General features: G+C 44.1%; 2 protein-coding genes across 7 annotated transcripts in view; one reads left to right on the plus strand and one right to left on the minus strand.

Annotated features, from left to right (window-relative positions):
• LOC139337564 (histone H2AX-like) overlaps positions 1 to 18,804 on the minus strand; it is a 238,104-nt gene that overhangs the window by 54,388 nt on the left and 164,912 nt on the right. The gene's annotated exons all lie outside the window — the stretch shown is intronic.
• Positions 1 to 18,804, plus strand: part of LOC139337488 (nucleosome-remodeling factor subunit BPTF-like) — a 43,943-nt gene that overhangs the window by 22,478 nt on the left and 2,661 nt on the right. For 3 of the 6 annotated variants that reach the window (XM_070972088.1, XM_070972104.1, XM_070972129.1), the window contains 17 exons: positions 244 to 283; positions 597 to 822; positions 1,111 to 1,260; positions 5,059 to 5,189; positions 5,305 to 5,419; positions 5,512 to 5,729; positions 6,390 to 6,630; positions 6,992 to 7,275; positions 8,343 to 8,456; positions 8,675 to 8,836; positions 9,707 to 9,789; positions 12,277 to 12,502; positions 12,664 to 12,974; positions 13,218 to 13,391; positions 13,708 to 13,900; positions 14,546 to 14,630; positions 16,661 to 16,847. In XM_070972088.1, the coding sequence (XP_070828189.1) occupies positions 244 to 283; positions 597 to 822; positions 1,111 to 1,260; positions 5,059 to 5,189; positions 5,305 to 5,419; positions 5,512 to 5,729; positions 6,390 to 6,630; positions 6,992 to 7,275; positions 8,343 to 8,456; positions 8,675 to 8,836; positions 9,707 to 9,789; positions 12,277 to 12,502; positions 12,664 to 12,974; positions 13,218 to 13,391; positions 13,708 to 13,900; positions 14,546 to 14,630; positions 16,661 to 16,847 (2,940 nt within the window). Of the gene's footprint in view, positions 1 to 243; positions 284 to 596; positions 823 to 1,110; positions 1,261 to 5,058; positions 5,190 to 5,304; positions 5,420 to 5,511; positions 5,730 to 6,389; positions 6,631 to 6,991; positions 7,276 to 8,342; positions 8,457 to 8,674; positions 8,837 to 9,706; positions 9,790 to 12,276; positions 12,503 to 12,663; positions 12,975 to 13,217; positions 13,392 to 13,707; positions 13,901 to 14,545; positions 14,631 to 16,660; positions 16,848 to 18,167; positions 18,317 to 18,804 lie in introns of those variants that run through there. The other 3 variants (XM_070972113.1, XM_070972121.1, XM_070972096.1) reach the window with 3 other exon arrangements.

Below are 18,804 nucleotides of genomic sequence, written 5' to 3' on the forward strand. Positions count from 1 at the left end.
ATTTGTGTGAGGTAAAATGAAGGTTGTCAAAGAACTGTTTCAGGCTGATGCTCCAAATGTTTTTACCTTTCATAATCTCAATGATCATCATCTCTTCTAACTTGTAAAATGTGTGGAGAAATTATTGGGTATTTTAACTTAGTAAACCATAACTTTCCCTTTTTTCTTAACTATTCTCTTTTTTTAAAATGTTGTTGTTTTGGCTGTGCTTTAACCTTGATGGGTGCTTTTTGTTCTTTACAGGGTGGAGAAAGAGAAAGCTCAGGCAGCAGAGCAAGCCAAGGTGAGTTTGGTTTAGTTCAGTTTCTTCAAAGCCTCATTAATATTTTCTAGAAATTATTTATGTGAGCCTTTTTAGTCAGTTTTGGCTTACATCTTACTTTTGTGCAACATAGGACACTGTTGATTAACACACACTTGATCTTTTTCAAGCAGTGTGTGATAACTGGACCAACACAACAGATGACGTATTCATTTCTAGTGATTTGGCGAGGCAGCTAACTCCCAAACATCCCAATCTATGCTAGTCTAACCATCATGATAGCTCACAGCTGATTTATGAATTCATGTACTCACTGACTTGTATATCATCGCAGAAACGTCTGGACCAGAAACCAGGCGGAGTCACAGCTACCCCGCCAGGGACTCCCGCGACACCTGCGGCCACACCCAAAGTCATCGTCGGCTCACTGTCAGGCCAGGGCACCCCCAGCACCAAGGTGGTACTGTCCACCAAGATGGGCACCCCCGTCACATTCCAGCAGAACAAGAACTTCCAGCAGTCATTCGCCACCTGGGTCAAGCAGGGTCAAAGCACACAAGGTACTGACAGCCAGTTTCAGTACAGTTTGCATTTATTCTTCCTTAAATAAAGGAAAGAGCATATCGGAACAAATCATAACACACAAGTTCACAAGAGAGACACCTTTCACCCTTAAATGTAACTTTGAGGTATAATCTGTCATTGTTTAACCACACATTGTTCTGTTATGTGCTCAAAGGCTCAAACATTTCACCTGTATATCTGTGTTTAAAAATTACGTTTATTATTGATTTACATTAGCAACAGTATTTGTTGTCATTTTTGGTTTTGCTGGTTTGCTTCATTAGGAGCGGGCACGGAGACCACCGTGGCCACATCTGGTGGGCACACTTTCCAGATTACGGGAACCTCGGTGGGTGGAAAGGTAGTGACCACCAAGCTGCCGCTTCCCGCCAACAGCAAGATCGTCACAGTCAACGTACCAACTTCACAAGGAGGTACGGCGGGTTTTAATAAATCACACCTCGGAGGCGGACGGAGGTCACAAGTTACGTTTATTCGGCGTAGATATTTCTTCTCTCCATCCATCACCGCTTCAGGATGCATGCATGTTTGCGTTTTCCTTGCTTCCTACCGGGCCCTAAAGCTGAGATATTTCAAATGTGTCAAAGGAGCCAAATTAGATCTGGCTCATTAATTGGATGCCATTGTAAGCAAGCTAGCGTGCCAACCACGCACACAGCGCTCGAGAAGGACTGAGTCTGTCTTCACTCTTTTGAAATGTTGTTGACGCCAGCTACCGCAGGCCAAAATATTTAGAAGTCGGGAAATTAGACACAAATCAGACATTCCTCTGTCCTTGATTGCCACTGTCAGTGCGCCAAGCACACAGACCATCAGGGCTCAGGTGTTCGGATGCTGGTCTCTATTAAACGTATTGGCTATATCACTGAATCAGTCACACAGCTGTCACAGTTAATTTGACCGTGGTCCTAATGCAGCCATGTTTACATGCATTTGAAGCACTTCATTAACGTGGTTCCACATCTCAGAATTATCGCTCACATCCCTGATTTGCTCCAACTGTTAGCTTTCCTCTGTTTTCCCTTTTTCTTTTAGTACCCATTAACATTGTGTCATATTTATCAAACCATATCTATCTAAATTGAAATAATTTCTGCTCATTGTTTTGCTTTTCTGGCCACCATCAGTGTTTTGGTTCACTCCCACCGCTCTCATAGTGCGGGTTTTACACACAGTAGGCAGGTAGTTTTCAGTGAAGAACTCAAATGAACCCTCTGCAGACTCCCTGCTCACCCCCAAACGGCAGACAGACAAAGTTTGCAGCTAGCTGGTGAACATGCTTTGTGGATTTGCAGCTAAAGAGAAGGATATTTCCCTCAGCAGTTGGTGGAGACCAGAAACTGAAAAGGAGAGTGAACGTTGTGCTCACATTCGCCAATGCAACTCAAGATGCGACTTTCTGAGCAATAGAGGAAGAGGGAGGGGATATGAGGAGGAGGAGAGGTAAATAAATGAACACATACTGCATTGTTAAGTTTGGGTTAGTTTAGTCCAGCTGTAAGAGTGTGCTTGTGCTCCAGGTGAGCTTTTTGTTCCATCTGGTTGTAGCTGAACGAATGTAAAAGGTGCTACTATTTCAGAAGCAGCCAGTCGCTCCCTGTGGCAGCCTGGTCTGCACCAACCCCATTGTGGTCCCCACTATGTGCCCAACTTCATGAGTCAGCAGCTTAGTTTGGTGAGGCACATCATGTCTGGTTGTGTTCTGTCGGCATGGTAATCTAATAGAAAGTTGTTATTTTGGTCGGATGGTTTTTGGGATGGTAGACTTGTGTAGTCTGAGGTTCTAAATCCAGACTGTGGATTTGGGATTGTACTATCTTAAATTAGGTGCTTTTCAGCTGTTTGAAATGTCAATATTGACACCACAGATGAGGCAATGGTTTGTGCTGAGCACCGCCTGGCTTGTCTGTGGTCCTGTCCAATTATTAGATGATGGATATTGCTCAACAGTCAGTAGAGGTGGTCTGTCATGTTGACATGCTCCATTAAAGCTGCTGACAGCTCTCAGCTGGCTTATATAGGTCAGATTGGCATTCATAAAATCAGCCACTTGACTCTATACACAAGGTGTATTTTTTAAATTAAAATGCGACATTTCAGGTTGAAAATATGCTTCAGTGAAAAACACAGAGAGCACAGGATGGGCTCAAAACAACCTTTAAACCATGTTTTTGAAGCCTTAGCAATAACTCTGCACCCCCTTTTCCTAGATCTTTCTTTTCATGATGCCATTAAAACAGCATCTCAGTGGAGCACCATGGTAGCCAAAAGGTTTCAGCGTAAGCCGCATGGTCAATACACTCGCCAGTTTGACCTTCCTTGCATGTCACACCCCTCTCTCTGCCAGTTTCCTGTCTGCCTCTTCATCTGTCACTATCAAATAAAAGTAGAAAATGCCCATAATGAATATGGGAAAAACAGCATCTCAGTATACAGTACATGTTTGATACAGACCTGCTTAAATAAAACATAGCAATCACCAGATAAAGAGGATGATATTCACCAAGGATACAAAGAAAGTGATTTGTCTTACCTTTGAAGTCACCATGAAGGAGAAACTAAGTTCAGGTGGAGTGTAACTATTTAATGGACATGTGTATTTATCCAGCATGACTGTTTGATTTCACTGTTTGGGCGCCCTGTTTGTTTTGGAAGGGCTTAAGGAAGTTAGGCAGGAAAACAAGTTTACCCTGAGGTCTGCATCCCAGACAGGTAGCCCTCTATGGCGGGATTCCGTTTTCCTTTTTTTCCCTCCGTCTTTTTAAATAAAAGTGTACCTCTCCACTCACAGGAGTCCCAACTCCCCGACCTCTTTAAACAGCCACTCCATAGAAAAGCCTGTTTGATGTGTGTGACCAGAGCAGCTACACCCCTGGTCTTACGACCGGGTTTAACATCGACGTTTGAAGAGGGAAACCCTTGATGTATAGGTTTACCTGCTCGGTTGCGGTCGAAAAACCACAGCAAGAAGGCAGCAGCGGCAGAGGAAAAAGAGCGCCACTCATGGTTTCCATTTCTGCCACCGTCTTCACGTGAGCTCATTAGGGCACAGAGTCCGGTGAACAAATATGAAACGCTCCCTTTGTCAGATGGAAGTAAAAAAAAAAAACGTAGGATCTGAATTCATGCATAATGTATGAGGGAGTTCAGGTATGTTGGGGGAAACCCAACTAAGCTTTCAGTGAGCCTTTGAAGATTTTGTTTATCTGCTCAAGTAATATTTACCATTGCTGTGATCAAAAGGTTGGCATCCAGCAGGGAGAGAAGCCCACAAATAATGTACTGAGTTGTGTCAATGGACTTTGGTGCAACTGCTCCCTTGTAACTTGCAAACATGCAACCACTGCTTCATATCAGTAATTGTATTTTGGGATGTTTGAATATTGTAAGATTTTTGTTGTGTTAGATTTAGTAAAAGCCAGATATTTGACAAATACATATTATCTCCCTAAAATCTGTAAAAATGTAACAAGCGGTCTCAAATTGTATCTTTAAATGTGCAATATTCAATATTTATGTAATCATTTAAATGAGCAAAAAATATGACTACGAGGTTTTGATGATATGTCGAAATTACAATAATAATTATCATATTCCCTGTCATCAAACTGGCCTCCTTTGGTCTCAGAGGCTGTGTTTGGTCCCGGTCCGGCCACCTTTACTGGGAGGCTGCTGAGCCCGCTCCTGATACCCACACTGTAAACACCCACAGTCCCCCAGGGCTCCTAGCTCTCAGTCTGGACAGACTTGAGTCAGCTGATAGAATCACTAACTGGCTGGCTAACTGAGATGACTAGCTAACAACAACTAATAGCTACAGCCAAAAATAGCTAAAACAAAGAGTATAGTGAGCAGCAGTTAGCAGTCACTCTGGAGATATGCTGTCGTATTTGTTTGGAGCGACCTTTGACAGGTGGCCAGTTCTGACATATCATACTTATAATCTGAACTCTGTCCATTTCTTCAAACTTCGAACATGCGTAACTCTTTCACACTTAAAACAGCTTTTTCCTCCATACCATTCATGTCATGACTTAAAGCGTTCCTCCTTGTCTTCACCTTTCTACCAGTTATGATTTTGTCTTGACTGAATCGACAAACTGCCTGCCAGGAAACCTCATCCTCACCCCACCCCTCTCCTCTCGCCTTTCTCCCCTCATTTCTTCTCAGTTGTTCACTCTGGTGTCTTTCTGTTTCTCCTTTCTCTGCAGGTGTGGTTCAGCAGAAAGTGCTGGGAATCATTCCATCCAGCACAGCAGGTGGTGCACAGACCTACACCACATTCCAGCCCCGCACCACCACGCTCAACATCAGGCCCAACACGCCAGCGTCCCAGCAGCAGGTACTTCTGCCTGTGAAGTGTTCATGGAGGTGTTTTTATGTCATCAATTTGTTCATCCTTTATGTGGTTACAACTGTAGTCGATATAGTTTTGCTGTTTTCCCTCTATCTACTAGGTTCTGGCAGCTGGTGGTCAGATCCGGCCAGGAATGACAGTGATCCGAACACCAATCCAGCAGACGGGACCAATGGGAAAGACGATACTCCGAACTCCCCTCGTGGTCCAGCAAGGTATCAAACTCTTCATGAGGACATTTTCTGCACACCGTCCCTGTGTGAGGGTCTTGTTAAAATTGCCATCTCTGTACACTTTTCTCTTCCAGGTCAGGGTGGACAGCAAGTAGTGACGCAAATCATTCGTGGCCAGGCAGTTTCCACGGCAATATCTGGCGCCAGCCCCGTCGCCACGGTCACTGGTCAGGGGGCGGCCAGCCCCACCACAGCAGGACAGGCGGCAGGCCAAACACCACCAGGCACGCCACGGACGCAGGGGCAAGGCCAGGTGAAACTCACCCTGGCGCAGCTCACCCAGCTCACACAGGTTAGTGACTCCAAGATGTCCCGTGTCAACCTGTGTGCAGGGCTTGAAATGAACACCATCCAAATGACAATGACATCCGGTTTCTCTGTTGATTACAATAAGAGGGAAGACATTCAGACGTGGAAAATAATAAGATTTTTTAATTGATCATGTTTTATTTTATGGTAAACTGTTCAGACTCTCCACAGAAATGTCAAATGTATGATCTTAACTGTAAAATGTCAGGCCCAGGATCACATAGAATGGTTTAATTGGCTTACGACAACATACTAAAAAGGGTTCATGACCCAGCTGAAGTTCTCTAAGAAGGCAGGAGAGAAACTCTCCAAAAACTTAAGAACACATGGACACTGGGAGAAACCTCAGGACAGACAGTTCACAGAGAGAGAGAGCGCCTCTTATCAGATGACATCTATAAAAATGAAAAATCAGGAGTTTGGCACAATGTTTCCAAATTAAAGCAAGACAATCTTCAATAATTTGTCACAAGGTTTGAGATTTTGTTGGGGAAAATGGAATTACTAAAATGAATTAATATATCTTTGGATATTGGGATGGATCCAGTTTTTTATCGCAGGCAATTTATTGTGGTTTAGATTGGACTGTGCACTGTGATTCACCTTCTAACGAGCCTTCCCCTCTCTTCTCTGCTCCCCATAGAAGCAGCAGGCTGCGTCAGGTGTGGATCGACACGCTGGTGTTGGTGGAACCCAACAGGCTCTGACGGTGATGGTTCAAGGCCAGGGCCAGACCACCGGGCAGCTGCAAATCATACCTCAAGGGGTCACCGTCATCCCAGGACCCGGCCAGCAGCTTATGCAGGCAGCGCTGCCCAACGGCCAGGTTCAGCGCTTCCTCTTCACCCCCTTGGCCTCGGCTGCCACACCCACATCAAGCACAGGTACAATAAGAAACAAGCATGGATGACTTGACAGACGTGCACTATGGGACAGATTTGTTTTTTTTATTTGCCCAGGAACTTTAAGTCAAACACATGTAAATAATTATGAAAATTAAATGCGAATTTATTGTTTTTCTACTCAGTCTGGTTCTACTTTCTGATTTCCAGTCAATAGACTCTTGAATGTAGAACTACATTAGAAAACATTGCAGTGTCCTTTTGCTACAGATAAATGCACAAATGCTCTGAGTTCAATTCCTGTCTTAGAGTCGTTGCGATGTCTGTCATGTTTCAAAGGGGACATTTTTATGATGACATCCACTCTTGCTCATCTCTGACCCTCCTCCCCCTCTCTCTCCAGCCACCACAGTTGCCAGCCAGCCCAACTCCACCTCCACCAAAACCCCAGCCCAGCCCGCCCAGCAGGCTGCGGCCCCCGTCCAGGCAGGGGCGACCCCATTGGCCACCACCAGCACCCCTTCCTCAGCCACCCCGCAGGGCCAGTTACCTCCTAAGACACAGGCTCACATGCCCATCCAGTCTCCCACCTCGCTGCAGGTGAAAACACAGGGAGGAACTGCCCAGCTGCAACTGCAGCAGACCCCCCAGCTCATCAGCATGTCTGGACTACAGCAGCAGGTACAGGTATGATTAGCAAAGAGACATAGTGATCGGTACTGTAACGTTAGCCATGTCCAATTTCTGCTGTCCAACAGTTCAGGGACTCCTTTGTCCTATTTTATGTTCCATAATGCACCAAATATTTTCAATGGGTGACAGGTGAGGACTTCAGGCACGTCAGTCTAGCACCCACACACCCTACAGAGCCATGCTGTTTGTGTATGTGCTGAATATGGGTTGACATTGTCTTACTGAAATAACCGAGACCTTCTTGAAAAAAATGTTGCCTACTTGCAGCATGTGTTGCTCCAGAACCTGTAAATATCGTTCAGCATTAATGGCGCCTTCACAGATGTGCGGGTTAGCCATGCCATGTGCACTAATGCACCCCCATACCATCATGGATGCTGGCTTTTGAACTGTGCACTGACAACAAGTAGAGTGGACCCTCTCCTCCTTAGCCCGGAGGACGCAGCGTCCATGATTTCGAAAAAGAATTTCACATTTTGACTTGTTACACCACAGTTTTCTACTTCGCCTCAGTCCACCTTAAATGAGCAGCAGCAGCGTTTCTGGGTCTGGTTTATATACGGTTTCCTCTTATGGTGGAGTTTCAACTTGGATTTGTGGATGCAGCGACAAACTGTGTTCACAGACGATGGTTTTTGGAAACGTTCATGAGCCCATGCAGTGATGTCCACTACAGAATTGTGTCTGTTTTCAATGCAGTGCCATCTGAGGGCCAAAGATCACGGCCATCCAGTGTTAGTTTTCGGCCTCGTCCCTTGCAAACAGAGATTTCTTCAGATTCTCTGAATCTTTTCAGTGTGGGGTTTCAGTGTTTTGCAAATTATCACATTCTGTTTCTATTTACATTTTCCACAGCATCCCAACTTTTCTGGAAACAGGGTTGTGATTCAGTGAACTGCTAATTTAATCTATGTAGCCTTATTAAATTAAGGGTGCCCGTAATGTAGCTGTCAGATTGATCTGAGTAAGCTAAACAGATATTTAATATAAATGTATAAACAAGACCCTGGTTTTCTTTTCAGCTTTGTTAAGAATGTGTATCTTCTGTGTTGTGACTGCAGGTGTTGGCCCAGCTGCAGGCCCAGCAGGGTGGAGGCTCTCTGCCACAGCACATCAAACTGCAGCTTCCTATCCAGATACAACAGACCGGGACCACCTCAGCTCAGGGAGGACAGGTAAGGCAGCTCAACCACCTTGCTAAGGACCTTGCTGAGGGGTTTTGATCTAAGAAAAGAAAAACATTGAGGAAAACAGTCAGAAGACCAGAATTTTGTTTTTTGAAATGACACAAATGCAGCATTATTGAGTGAAATTGATTGATCATGACTGCTTTCCACATTTAGACGAGCATGTTCAAAATCATATACCTTATCTCACTATGCTGTCTGCACAGATTGGGAACGTAGTGACCATCCAGGCAGCTTCTGTCCAGGAGCAGCTGCAGAGGATCCAGCAGCTCAGAGAGCAACAGCAGCAGAAGAAGAGACAAGCCGCAGAGGCCAAGAGAGAGCAAGCCCTCAACGCAGCCAGCCAGAGCGACATCATTCAGAAACAGGTGTGTGTGTGAGTGTGCTCAGGCATCACCATCATTGCCGGGTCATCCATCTCTTTCCCTGCCATCAGTACATAAACAGTCACCATCCTCCAGCGCTCCACTAAGACCAGGTTTATTTTTACATCTCAGGCCTCATTTCTGTTTGTTGGGCTTAATACTTCCACTACTACTACTATTGCGTGCGTGCGTGCGTGCGTGCGTGCGTGCGTGCGTGCGTGCGTGCGTGCGTGCGTGCGGGCGGGCGGGCGTGCGTGCGTGTATTTGCCTGGTCACATTGAATAAAAATCCATCCTTATAGATACTGGTTGTACACATTACATATCACTAAAGTCGCAAAGGGTTGATGAATCAAGATTATTTTTTTATTGTTTTTTTTAGCTGTTTTCATTATTATTATTATTATTATTATTATTATTATTATTATTATTATTATGCCACAACAGCTCAAATTGCCATGACCTGGACTGAACTAGAAACATGAAACTTGTCCTGCTGACTGGGAAGGATTTGTATGTGCTTCCCAAGAAATATGAGCCCAATCAGCCAGGTGGTGACACGGTAAATAAGGAAGAAAATTTCAGTTTTGGAAAGGCCACTCCCCTCAATGAGCTCCACAAAAAAACCTTTTGGACTTGGACCATAAATGTCTGCTATGATGGATTTTCTGCCATTTAGATTTAAAAAAAAAAAAAAAAAACAGTAATATGCACCATATTGATTAGCTTAACTTTGAGTGCGTGATTATTGAAATGCTAAAGGCTTCACGATGATGATGAAGCAAGTGTGTGTTGATTTTGGCAGAGTAACTGTCTCTGTTCTGTTTTTAAAACGTGGCTTTTGTCTAAGATCTTGATGCACTGTGTGTTTCAGGTGGTGATGAAGCAGAACGCCGTGATCGAGCACCTGAAACAGAAGAAGACCATGACGCCTGCGGAGAGAGAAGAGAATCAGAGGTTTGTGTCCAGAATTCGTTACCATCTGTGTGAAAATACAGGAAGGACATTTTGCATGTAGTCAGTGGTCATTTTGGAAGTTGTTCTGGGTCATTGGAAGGATTTTCTCACTAGTCAGTCTGAGCGTGCTGTGTCAAGTTGTTTTCGAAATGACATTATGCATCATAGAAATGGAAAAAACTGCACAAGAATTATGCTTAGGGTCATTATGTGCAAGACAGGTCTTCTTCTTTGAATCACCGCCTTCTTATGTGTCCATGTTGTGATCATATGGAACTGTGACATCGTCAGAGTAGTCTATACACCATCTTCTCTGCTCCTGGCTTCTGTCCAACACCATATTGGGAGGCACAATGCAGCATGGGAACGTTTGGGTGTGTAACCACCAACAGCTGCATGTACTCACTGTGACCCTGACAAGCAAGAACACAAAGACATCCCTTTTATAAATGAGAGGAGTTGTACAATAAAATCACACAAAGCCCTTCCAGCTCTACAAAGATTTGTAGGGATGTTGTAACCCTCTGCATAAAAGCCTATTGGTCTGGCATTATTCGGCAAAATAATTGAGATAAAAATCATCTTTTTTTTCTTTATATCTGGGGGAATTCTCAGATACCGATGCAGAGCAGCAAGCAGAGTTAGGACTACTACAACTATAAGAACAAAAATAAAATCTATAGAATAAAAGTGGAATGTTTGGAAAGGCTTCCCTCCTGTTGTATATACTGTGGATAGATTATACTCTGACCTACAGCTGACCGTGACAACCATGTGTTTATGTCCACAGAAGGTGTGTCAACACTGTGCCCATTCACACAAACCTGAAATACCAAACCCAGACAGCTGTGACATCACTACAGCAGCTCTGTCTGTTGTCTGTCTCTCTGCTTATTTTTCATCCTTTTTCCATTTCTTCATGTCATCCTTTTCTCTCGCTTTTCCTTCAAAACATCACTTTGTAGCAATAACCTCGAACTCCGACATCCGCCCGCGCGTATTTGTGTCCCATTCTGTTCATCTTCTCCACTTTCCGTGCCACGTTTGCAGCAAGTGTTTTCAGTGTACACGCTGCAGGGACCCCAGCCCATCTTCGACCTCAGCAGCCGTGTTTCCTGTGTTATTTGCACAAGCATGCACTGAACGCTGCATTCAGTTGCTGAACAGTTTTCGATGTCAGTTGCGAATGTTAGCGAACACAAGTGAACACACCATGTAAACAGAGCCATAAATTATCTTGATTTTTCTGCATATGCTGATATTCAGTTTGAAAAGAATGTTTGTGGAGATTTTTTTCTTCTTTTTTGCTTCATGTTTCTTGTACTTCCTCTTGATGTGCAGGAAGGTATATCATTACAAAGTATAGGACCCTACACATGACCCTGAATCCCCATGTGCATTTTGATTGGCTGTGACCTTTCCCATGTTTACAAGAGCAGCGTGGCTTCTCAGAACTCCTCTATCTGTCCATCTCTCACCATACCTCTCCTCCAACCCTCGGCTCCACTCCCCTGCTACTGAAGCGTAGTCTCGTACAAATAAACACGGGACAACCAAATACCCCTCTAACATCTGTAAGACACGTGGCCTGGTAACACGACTGTTTGGTTCTCATAGGGATGATGACACAACTGCACCGCTTTTAGGAAGGAGCCATGTTAGGTTCACATTTTTTAAAGGCAATGTTGTTTGATTGTGTCTTCGGTTTGTTAAGTCATGTAACCGTCTGCCCCCTGAGGCGTTTCCAAGCAGTACAAGTGGAAGTTGTTGGGAAAAGCTAAGAGTTTGGTATTTCAACATTTTGTTTTTGTGTTTTAGCCCTTATTTGATAGTTTACACCAGAGAAAGGAAAGATTTAGAGCTAGATAGACATGGGATGCAAGTCCAGGACTTTGTAGTTACATGGTTTACACAACTGAGCCACCAGAATGCCTCAAGGATTCGCGTTGAGAGAAATGCTCTCATTGTTCGTTGACACGCACTGCCATTTCTTACATGTGGAAAGTTAGATGTTCCCATTTTTGAAGTAGCCAACAGCCATGCAGGTTGTACTTTCTGAAACATTGAAGCATTGTTTGGATTAATACTCCTGCCCACTGGTGTGTCAGAGGGATAACGTTCTTCCTCTGTGACTTCGACTGGACTGACTCTGAATTCAAGATTCAGATATGTGATAATCCTTTCCCTCCCTGCTCTTTTATCCTTCTCTCTCAGCAGGGCTGTTATGTGAATTTTATGCCTTTTAAAAATTCAGCCCCAGCCCTTTTTTCACATGGGTCCTCATTAGATTAATAGGACTTTTTCTTAAGCTGTGATTTTAGGCAAAACCACACAGTTTTCTATGGTATTCAAGTGGCTATTCATCCTCAATATACAGTACTTTACTATTCTATACAATATTCATCCATGATCCTGAAAGGTCAGGAGATTATAAGTATGTAATTATCTCCTTTCCCATCTTTCCCTCTCCTGTCTGTGACTGTCCAGGATGATCGTATGCAACCAGGTGATGAAGTACATCCTGGACCGGATAGACAAGGATGAGAGGCAAGCAGCCAAGAAGAGGAAGAAGGAGGAGGTGGTGGAGGCCAAGAGGAGATTGGCGAACGCCAGCAAGCTGTCCTCGCTCCTTTACCGGCACAAAGAGAGCCTCAAGATGGAGATCCTGAAGAAGCGGGCGCTTCTCGACAAGGAGCTGCAGCTAGAGGCCCAGGTATGAGGGGAGGGACTGTTGCAGGGGCAAACACCGTAACAATGAGGAAGAAATCTGTCCTTTCGAATAATGTATGCATTATCAGAACAAGGAGGTTGAAACCTCAAGAAGATATATATCGCTTTGTTTAACCCCGTCTGTCCTGATGTTGCATCCCTCAGGAAGAGCTAAAGAGGGACCTGTTGCGGATGCGGAGAGAGAAGGAGAGGGCTCAGGCTGCAGCCCAGCAGGCCGCCCAGGCTGCCCACAACCAGCAGCAACATACTCTGGCACACGCACACGGCATCACCTCTCAACACCACCACACCACAGCCGTCACCTCCACACACAAGAGGAAACGGGAGGAGGAGAGGGAGACTACAACGTCAGCCAAGTCCAAGAAGAAGAAGATGATCTTGACGACGAGCACTAAGGAGAGCAAGAAGGACACCAAGCTGTACTGCATCTGCAAGACGCCCTACGACGAGACCAAGTATGACGATGACGATCTCTGAAAACTCTGAAGGAGGGAATTTCAGTGCCTCCATTGAACAAAGAAATCATTATATGAAAATGTTCCAGTACATATTAAAGTTATGACAACCTAATTATCAAAAAGAAACCAAATCAAGTTTGATGTGTCTTTAAAACCACGATAAAACATATTTTTTGACATGCTGTAAACAAGTCAGTGTCTGCTGTAAGATATTATTGACAATCCTTTTTCTCTCTCAAGGTTCTACATTGGCTGTGACCTGTGTACCAACTGGTATCACGGAGACTGTGTGGGCATCACAGAGAAGGAGGCCAAGAAGATGGACGACTACATCTGTGTGGAGTGTAAACGGGGCCAGGAGGGCAGCACAGAGGAGCTGTACTGCATCTGTCAGACACCATACGACGAGTCCCAGTAAGGAGCGGCGGGAGTGTGGGAGTGTGGGAGTGTGGGAGTGTGTGTGTGTGTGGGAGTGTGTGTGTGTGTGTGTGTGTGTGTGTGTGTGTGTGTGTGTGTGTGTGTGTGTGTGTGTGTGTGTGTGTGTGTGTGTGTGTGTGTGCCTCACTCTGCTTTTGTGTGTATGTCTTATTTGTGTCTCTAACCTCTCAGAGATCTTGCCAGCAGTAATCAGTGTGGATCTACAATAACTCCTTTATTTATAAAGCATATTGAAATCCAATGCAAAGGCTCCGACATCACGAGTAACACTGAGTACTTCCTGCCTTCCCAGGTTCTACATCGGCTGTGACCGGTGCCAGAACTGGTACCACGGTCGCTGTGTGGGCATCCTGCAGAGCGAGGCCAACCACATCGACGAATACGTGTGCCCACAGTGCCAGTCGACGGAGGACGCCATGACGGTGTTCACGCCGCTCACTGACAAGGACTACGAGGGCCTGCGGAGAACTCTGCGTTCCTTACAGGTAAAACAGCAGAGTGATTGTCGCTGCATGGACACATGCGCTTCCAGTATACAGTGATGTAGTCATGAAATGTCCCATAAAATGTTATTGCAGACGAGCTGGATGATTTCACTTACTGGGCGTCCTAGATGGAAAACAACAAGATATTATGAGTGCTGTGGAACTTTTAAATCAAACACTGGTCAATGTTAACCCTCTGAATAAAGTCCAACTGTATTCTGAGAAGCTTTATTACAAGCGATAGACCGAGCTCTAACACAGTTCCTCGTCGCCCCTCTACAGTGTAAGAACAGCAAACAAAAGTCCTCTGTGTCCACCTTATCTGATGGGTTCGGCTCCCCTGAGCGCTACTTGGACAGCTGCCTGGCCTCAGCATTTTTTCTAGCTTCCCTTTCTTTTCTCTTCTTCCTCCTGCCTCTCCCTCTCTCATTTTCTCCTCCTCCTCTCTCCAGTGGTCTTTGTATGTGCGAGAGAGGGAGAGAGAGGTAGAAGTGGGGAAGAAAGCAAGAGAGAACATCTGTGTTGACCCACCTGCTCCCAGTGTCATTTTCATGGTGCTGTTTGTTGGTCTTCATCGGTTTCAGCTTTCTCAAGTGTCTCGTCTCTCTCTTTATCTCTCCTTTTCGGCCCCTCCCTCCTCCACAGGCACATAAAATGGCGTGGCCATTCCTGGAACCAGTGGACACAAACGATGCCCCGGACTACTACAGGGTTATCAAGGAACCAATGGGTGAGTACAGGAAATGTGCAAGCTTGTCCACATACACAAACACAATAGTGAATACTGACAACAAGGTTTGTAATTAAATGTTTCCCAGCTCCTCATCTCCTACAATACTCAGGAATTAGCCTCCAATCCCACTTGGGCCGACAGGAACTGTGGACCAAAGCCTTTTCTGTGTTCTTCATGCCATCGAGTGCGATATAAGTGCACACATTGAGCATATTAAATGTTCTGGCGTGACTGCATTCACTGACCCCTTTCCCATTGATAACCTTTTGAAATGAAAATTAATAGTACCGTACAAATGTTGCATGTTTTAGCCCATTTATTAATGACTGCATGTACTAAGGTAGTGACTGTTTTCAACAGCATACATCAGTATTTGAGGCTGTTTTTATTTTGCTTTCACCTGTTTTCATTCATGTTTGCCTTTATATATTTCTTTATTTTGAAAACTTGTTCGTTCTTGTTTGTGGAAACTCCTAAACTCAGTGTGTTGAGCCATTAAACCACAAATGAAAATCATTCCTCTATTGACAGGGAGGGCTAAACAAAGTGAACAGAGCTGCTTTGGCGCTCAGCATCTATCTGAGTGACTTGTGACTTATTTGTCAATGGTTTTGATAACCATCAAGTCATTTATGGGCATAGAATACCAAATACCTGCTGGTTCAGTCTTCTCAAATGTAAGAATGTCTTGCTCTCCTCTTTTGCATCACTGTTTATTGAACTAATTATACAAAACAACTAAAGGACACAATGCAAGACATTATGGGAACCTATTAAAGGAAAGCAGACTATATTTCCTGAATGCAGAGCTCTTCAAACTTGAATATCTTTTGTGGTTTGGCAAACTTTTAGTGTTGCACTTTGTGGCTCTGCTATGTAGGAAACTGTAAAGATTCTCGTGAATCAGCAGATACACAGTACTGAATTACCAAGAAATGGATTGGGATCCCTATTTGTAATATTAAGATTGCTCAGGGAGTGCTGTTTTAATTTCGTAATTGCTTTTGGCAGTTATGAAGCTGCAGCTCCTGACTGGATGTAACACCCAGTCTCTATATCTTCAACCTTAAAACACAGCCACCAGGAGGCCAGCAGGGAGGAAGCCCTCCAACTCAGATCAAACCAGCCATATAAATGGGGACTTACGTCAACAGGGCCTTTTTGAACTTCCAGACAAACAAACCGTTAATGAGCTGGTCCGGGTCTGCCGGGCTCCCCGCGGAAAGGGACCAGCCCCACACTTAGCTCCTGTTGGCCCGGTCCTGGAAACTCTCGGCCTCCCCTCTCCCTTCCACCGCAAGAAAAAGACCTTGTTGGTTTTAAAAAATAAAAAGGAGCATTTGGCTGGTGGAGCTGCAGCCGTTGGTAGTTTTTGGAGGGTTTCGAGATGAAATCTGATGACGGAGAAGAAGGAGGTCTTTGATATTGACCATGAGGTTTGTGAGCCCCTGGCCAGCTGGGTGGGGGTTACGGAGGTTAAGAGTCAGATATGTTTGTTTAAAACGCAGCCCAGGGGACGCTGTGCAGAGCAAAGCACATTATATGAAACCTCACTAACTCAATCTTACTTTTGTCCATTTCTAGCTTGATTTAACCAAGTTAGTAACACTGAAAGCTCCTTTTAATGGGAAATCTAGACTTGGAAGCACTTATTTGACACTTCGAAAATGACGCTCAGTTAATGACGCTCTCCTCAGGAATGACAGATCGGTTACATCTCAGTAAATGATCTGGAAGGCTGAGTAGATCGAGGTTAAAGCTGGCAGAGGCTTTGGATTTTTGCTGTCACATATAAAGTGATGAACTGTGCTCCCAGCAAACATATTTGAATGTCTGTCAAACACATGTCACATAAGCTGCAATTACTTTGAAGCAGACATGCTGATTTGTGGAACAAAGTCGATTAGAAAAGCCAGATATTTCTGCTTTGAGTTCATTACATTTATTGGGTTTCTTTATTTTATGTCCATTACATACTGTGCAGACAATCATCAGCTAAATGTGTTTTTTAAATCCCCTTTTCGCAGACCTTTCCACCATGGAGGAGAGGTTACAGAAGCGCGAGTATGTCAAGCTGACGGAGTTTGTAGCGGACATGACCAAAATCTTCGACAACTGCCGCTACTACAACCCCAGTGACTCACCCTTCTACCAGTGTGCCGAAGTTCTCGAGACCTTCTTTGTCCAGAAACTCAAAGGCTTCAAAGCCAGCAGGTAAGATGGGGACAATGATGATGATCAGCACTGATGAGGAAAGGAAACAAAAAATGTTAGCAGGTGACTGAGAAAAGGCGGCAGTTTAAGCCCCCTGAGTCAGATCGGCCCTGCGGAGTGAAGTGTCCTTAAGAAGGAGCCAGTAGCAGCTCCAGCTGCGGCCTCCTCGGAGGTTGGGTAGATGCAGACTTTCTCCTACAAGAGCAATAAAAAGTAACTTCTCATCAGCCACTAGTGGAGTTTGTGCACTCTTTCTCTCCTTTGATTTCCTGGGTCACCACATCTTGTGTTTTCTCTAAACATTTAATTCTTTTAAAATAACTTTTTTTTCTTCTTGGATCATGACTGAATGCTCGTACAACCAACAGGCTTCTCCTGTGTCCGGGATAAGTCGGCATAAAACGCTGACAGGAAGAAATCTCCACAAATACAGTCTCCTGCTTTAAGAATAATGCATAATCTGGATTATTTTAAAGGTTTAGGGCACCATTGATCATCTGCAGTGTCGTGTTGGTGGTATCTTCATTCAGCCTTCAGTCATCTGATTTTCCTCCCATGCCAACATTTCTGCTTCAGCTTTCACGGGTAATAAAGGCACATGGAGTTGTGGAGTAATGTTCACACTTGAGCTTTTACCATCTATTATAAGGCAGCGTGAGTTTAAAACCTTGAAAGTGAGACCTAAGCCCAATGAAAAGTCAACTTTTTTCTATTCCACCATAGAGTTTGTACTGCATTGGCCGGGAAGTATGAACAATTGGTGCTTGACTCAGCTCAAACCTTCTGGATCAGGGCTTTTCATCTTCATGTTTAGAACTAAAGCTCTGCTTCATCTGAACCATTTTATCTGGTTCTTTATGACCTGAAAGGTGTTGCCTCCATCTCTGCATCGTTTGTGTGCAGCTGTGTCTTCTCAGCTGATCCTCACGCAACAAATAAGCCCTTATAACTCCACTCTCTCTCCCTCTGTGCCTGAGCTTGGTTGTGCCTGTACACTCACCTCACTGCATTGCCCTCGCTGCATGCTGTGATCGCTTTGGGTGGATGCACACTACAAGATTTTAGCAGCAGGTTGATTCGCACATATAGCGCGACTTTGCGCCATTGTGGTTATTTGATTTGACGATGAGTTGAACTGCAGGCAGTGAGAGCTCAGCCTCGTCTCAGCACACTTGGAGTTCCTTTGATTATTTCAGCTCTGATGTTCGATGAGTTCAGTGATTCTTGTGGTTTGCATCCAGCTTTATGTGCTTAAAACAGTGATGTGCTTCACCCGCCCGTATTTACACCATCCATTCTCTCTCCCTCTCTCTCTTGCAGATTGTGATGTCAAACTCCTGGGTGCCGGGGTCACTCTTAAAACAAACAAAAACACAATTTGCTATCGCGGATGTTGCTGTTTTTACCTGTTTAAAACAGCGTTAAAAAAAACTTTGTAAGAAAGTGCATATATTACGCCACACTGTAGGTGTGATCCTTTTTTATTTTAGAAGCAAAGGAAAAAAAAAGTTTCTACTGTCTAATATAGGCAGCCATGTTGGTAACACAAAGCATTCAAGGGAAAATGTATTTTCGTACACTTCTTGCAACAGATGACTGATATTTTGTTTATGTTTGAGCTGGATATAAGACAAAATATAAAGTTTGTCAGTCTCTTTCTTGAGGAAAAAAAAACAACGCTGTTGAGTTTGATTGTGAAATCTGACTTAAGGTCCACACACATACACACAGATAACTTATCTTTTAATTTGACACAACTGTTGTCATCATTTTGGTCATGACATGCTGCAGCAGAACATTTTTACCTCATTTCTTAGCTGAGAATTTTTTTTTTTTTTTTTTTTAAAGCATGCAACATTTATTAGTTTCTTTTTATTGGCTGTACCTATGTATAATGTTATTTTATGTGCATATTATATCTTTTTGTGAAGGACTATTTTTATGTTCTAAAGGAAAT

This window comes from Chaetodon trifascialis, chromosome 2, assembly GCF_039877785.1.
Source record: "Chaetodon trifascialis isolate fChaTrf1 chromosome 2, fChaTrf1.hap1, whole genome shotgun sequence".
Classification (NCBI taxonomy): Eukaryota; Metazoa; Chordata; class Actinopteri; order Chaetodontiformes; family Chaetodontidae; genus Chaetodon; species Chaetodon trifascialis.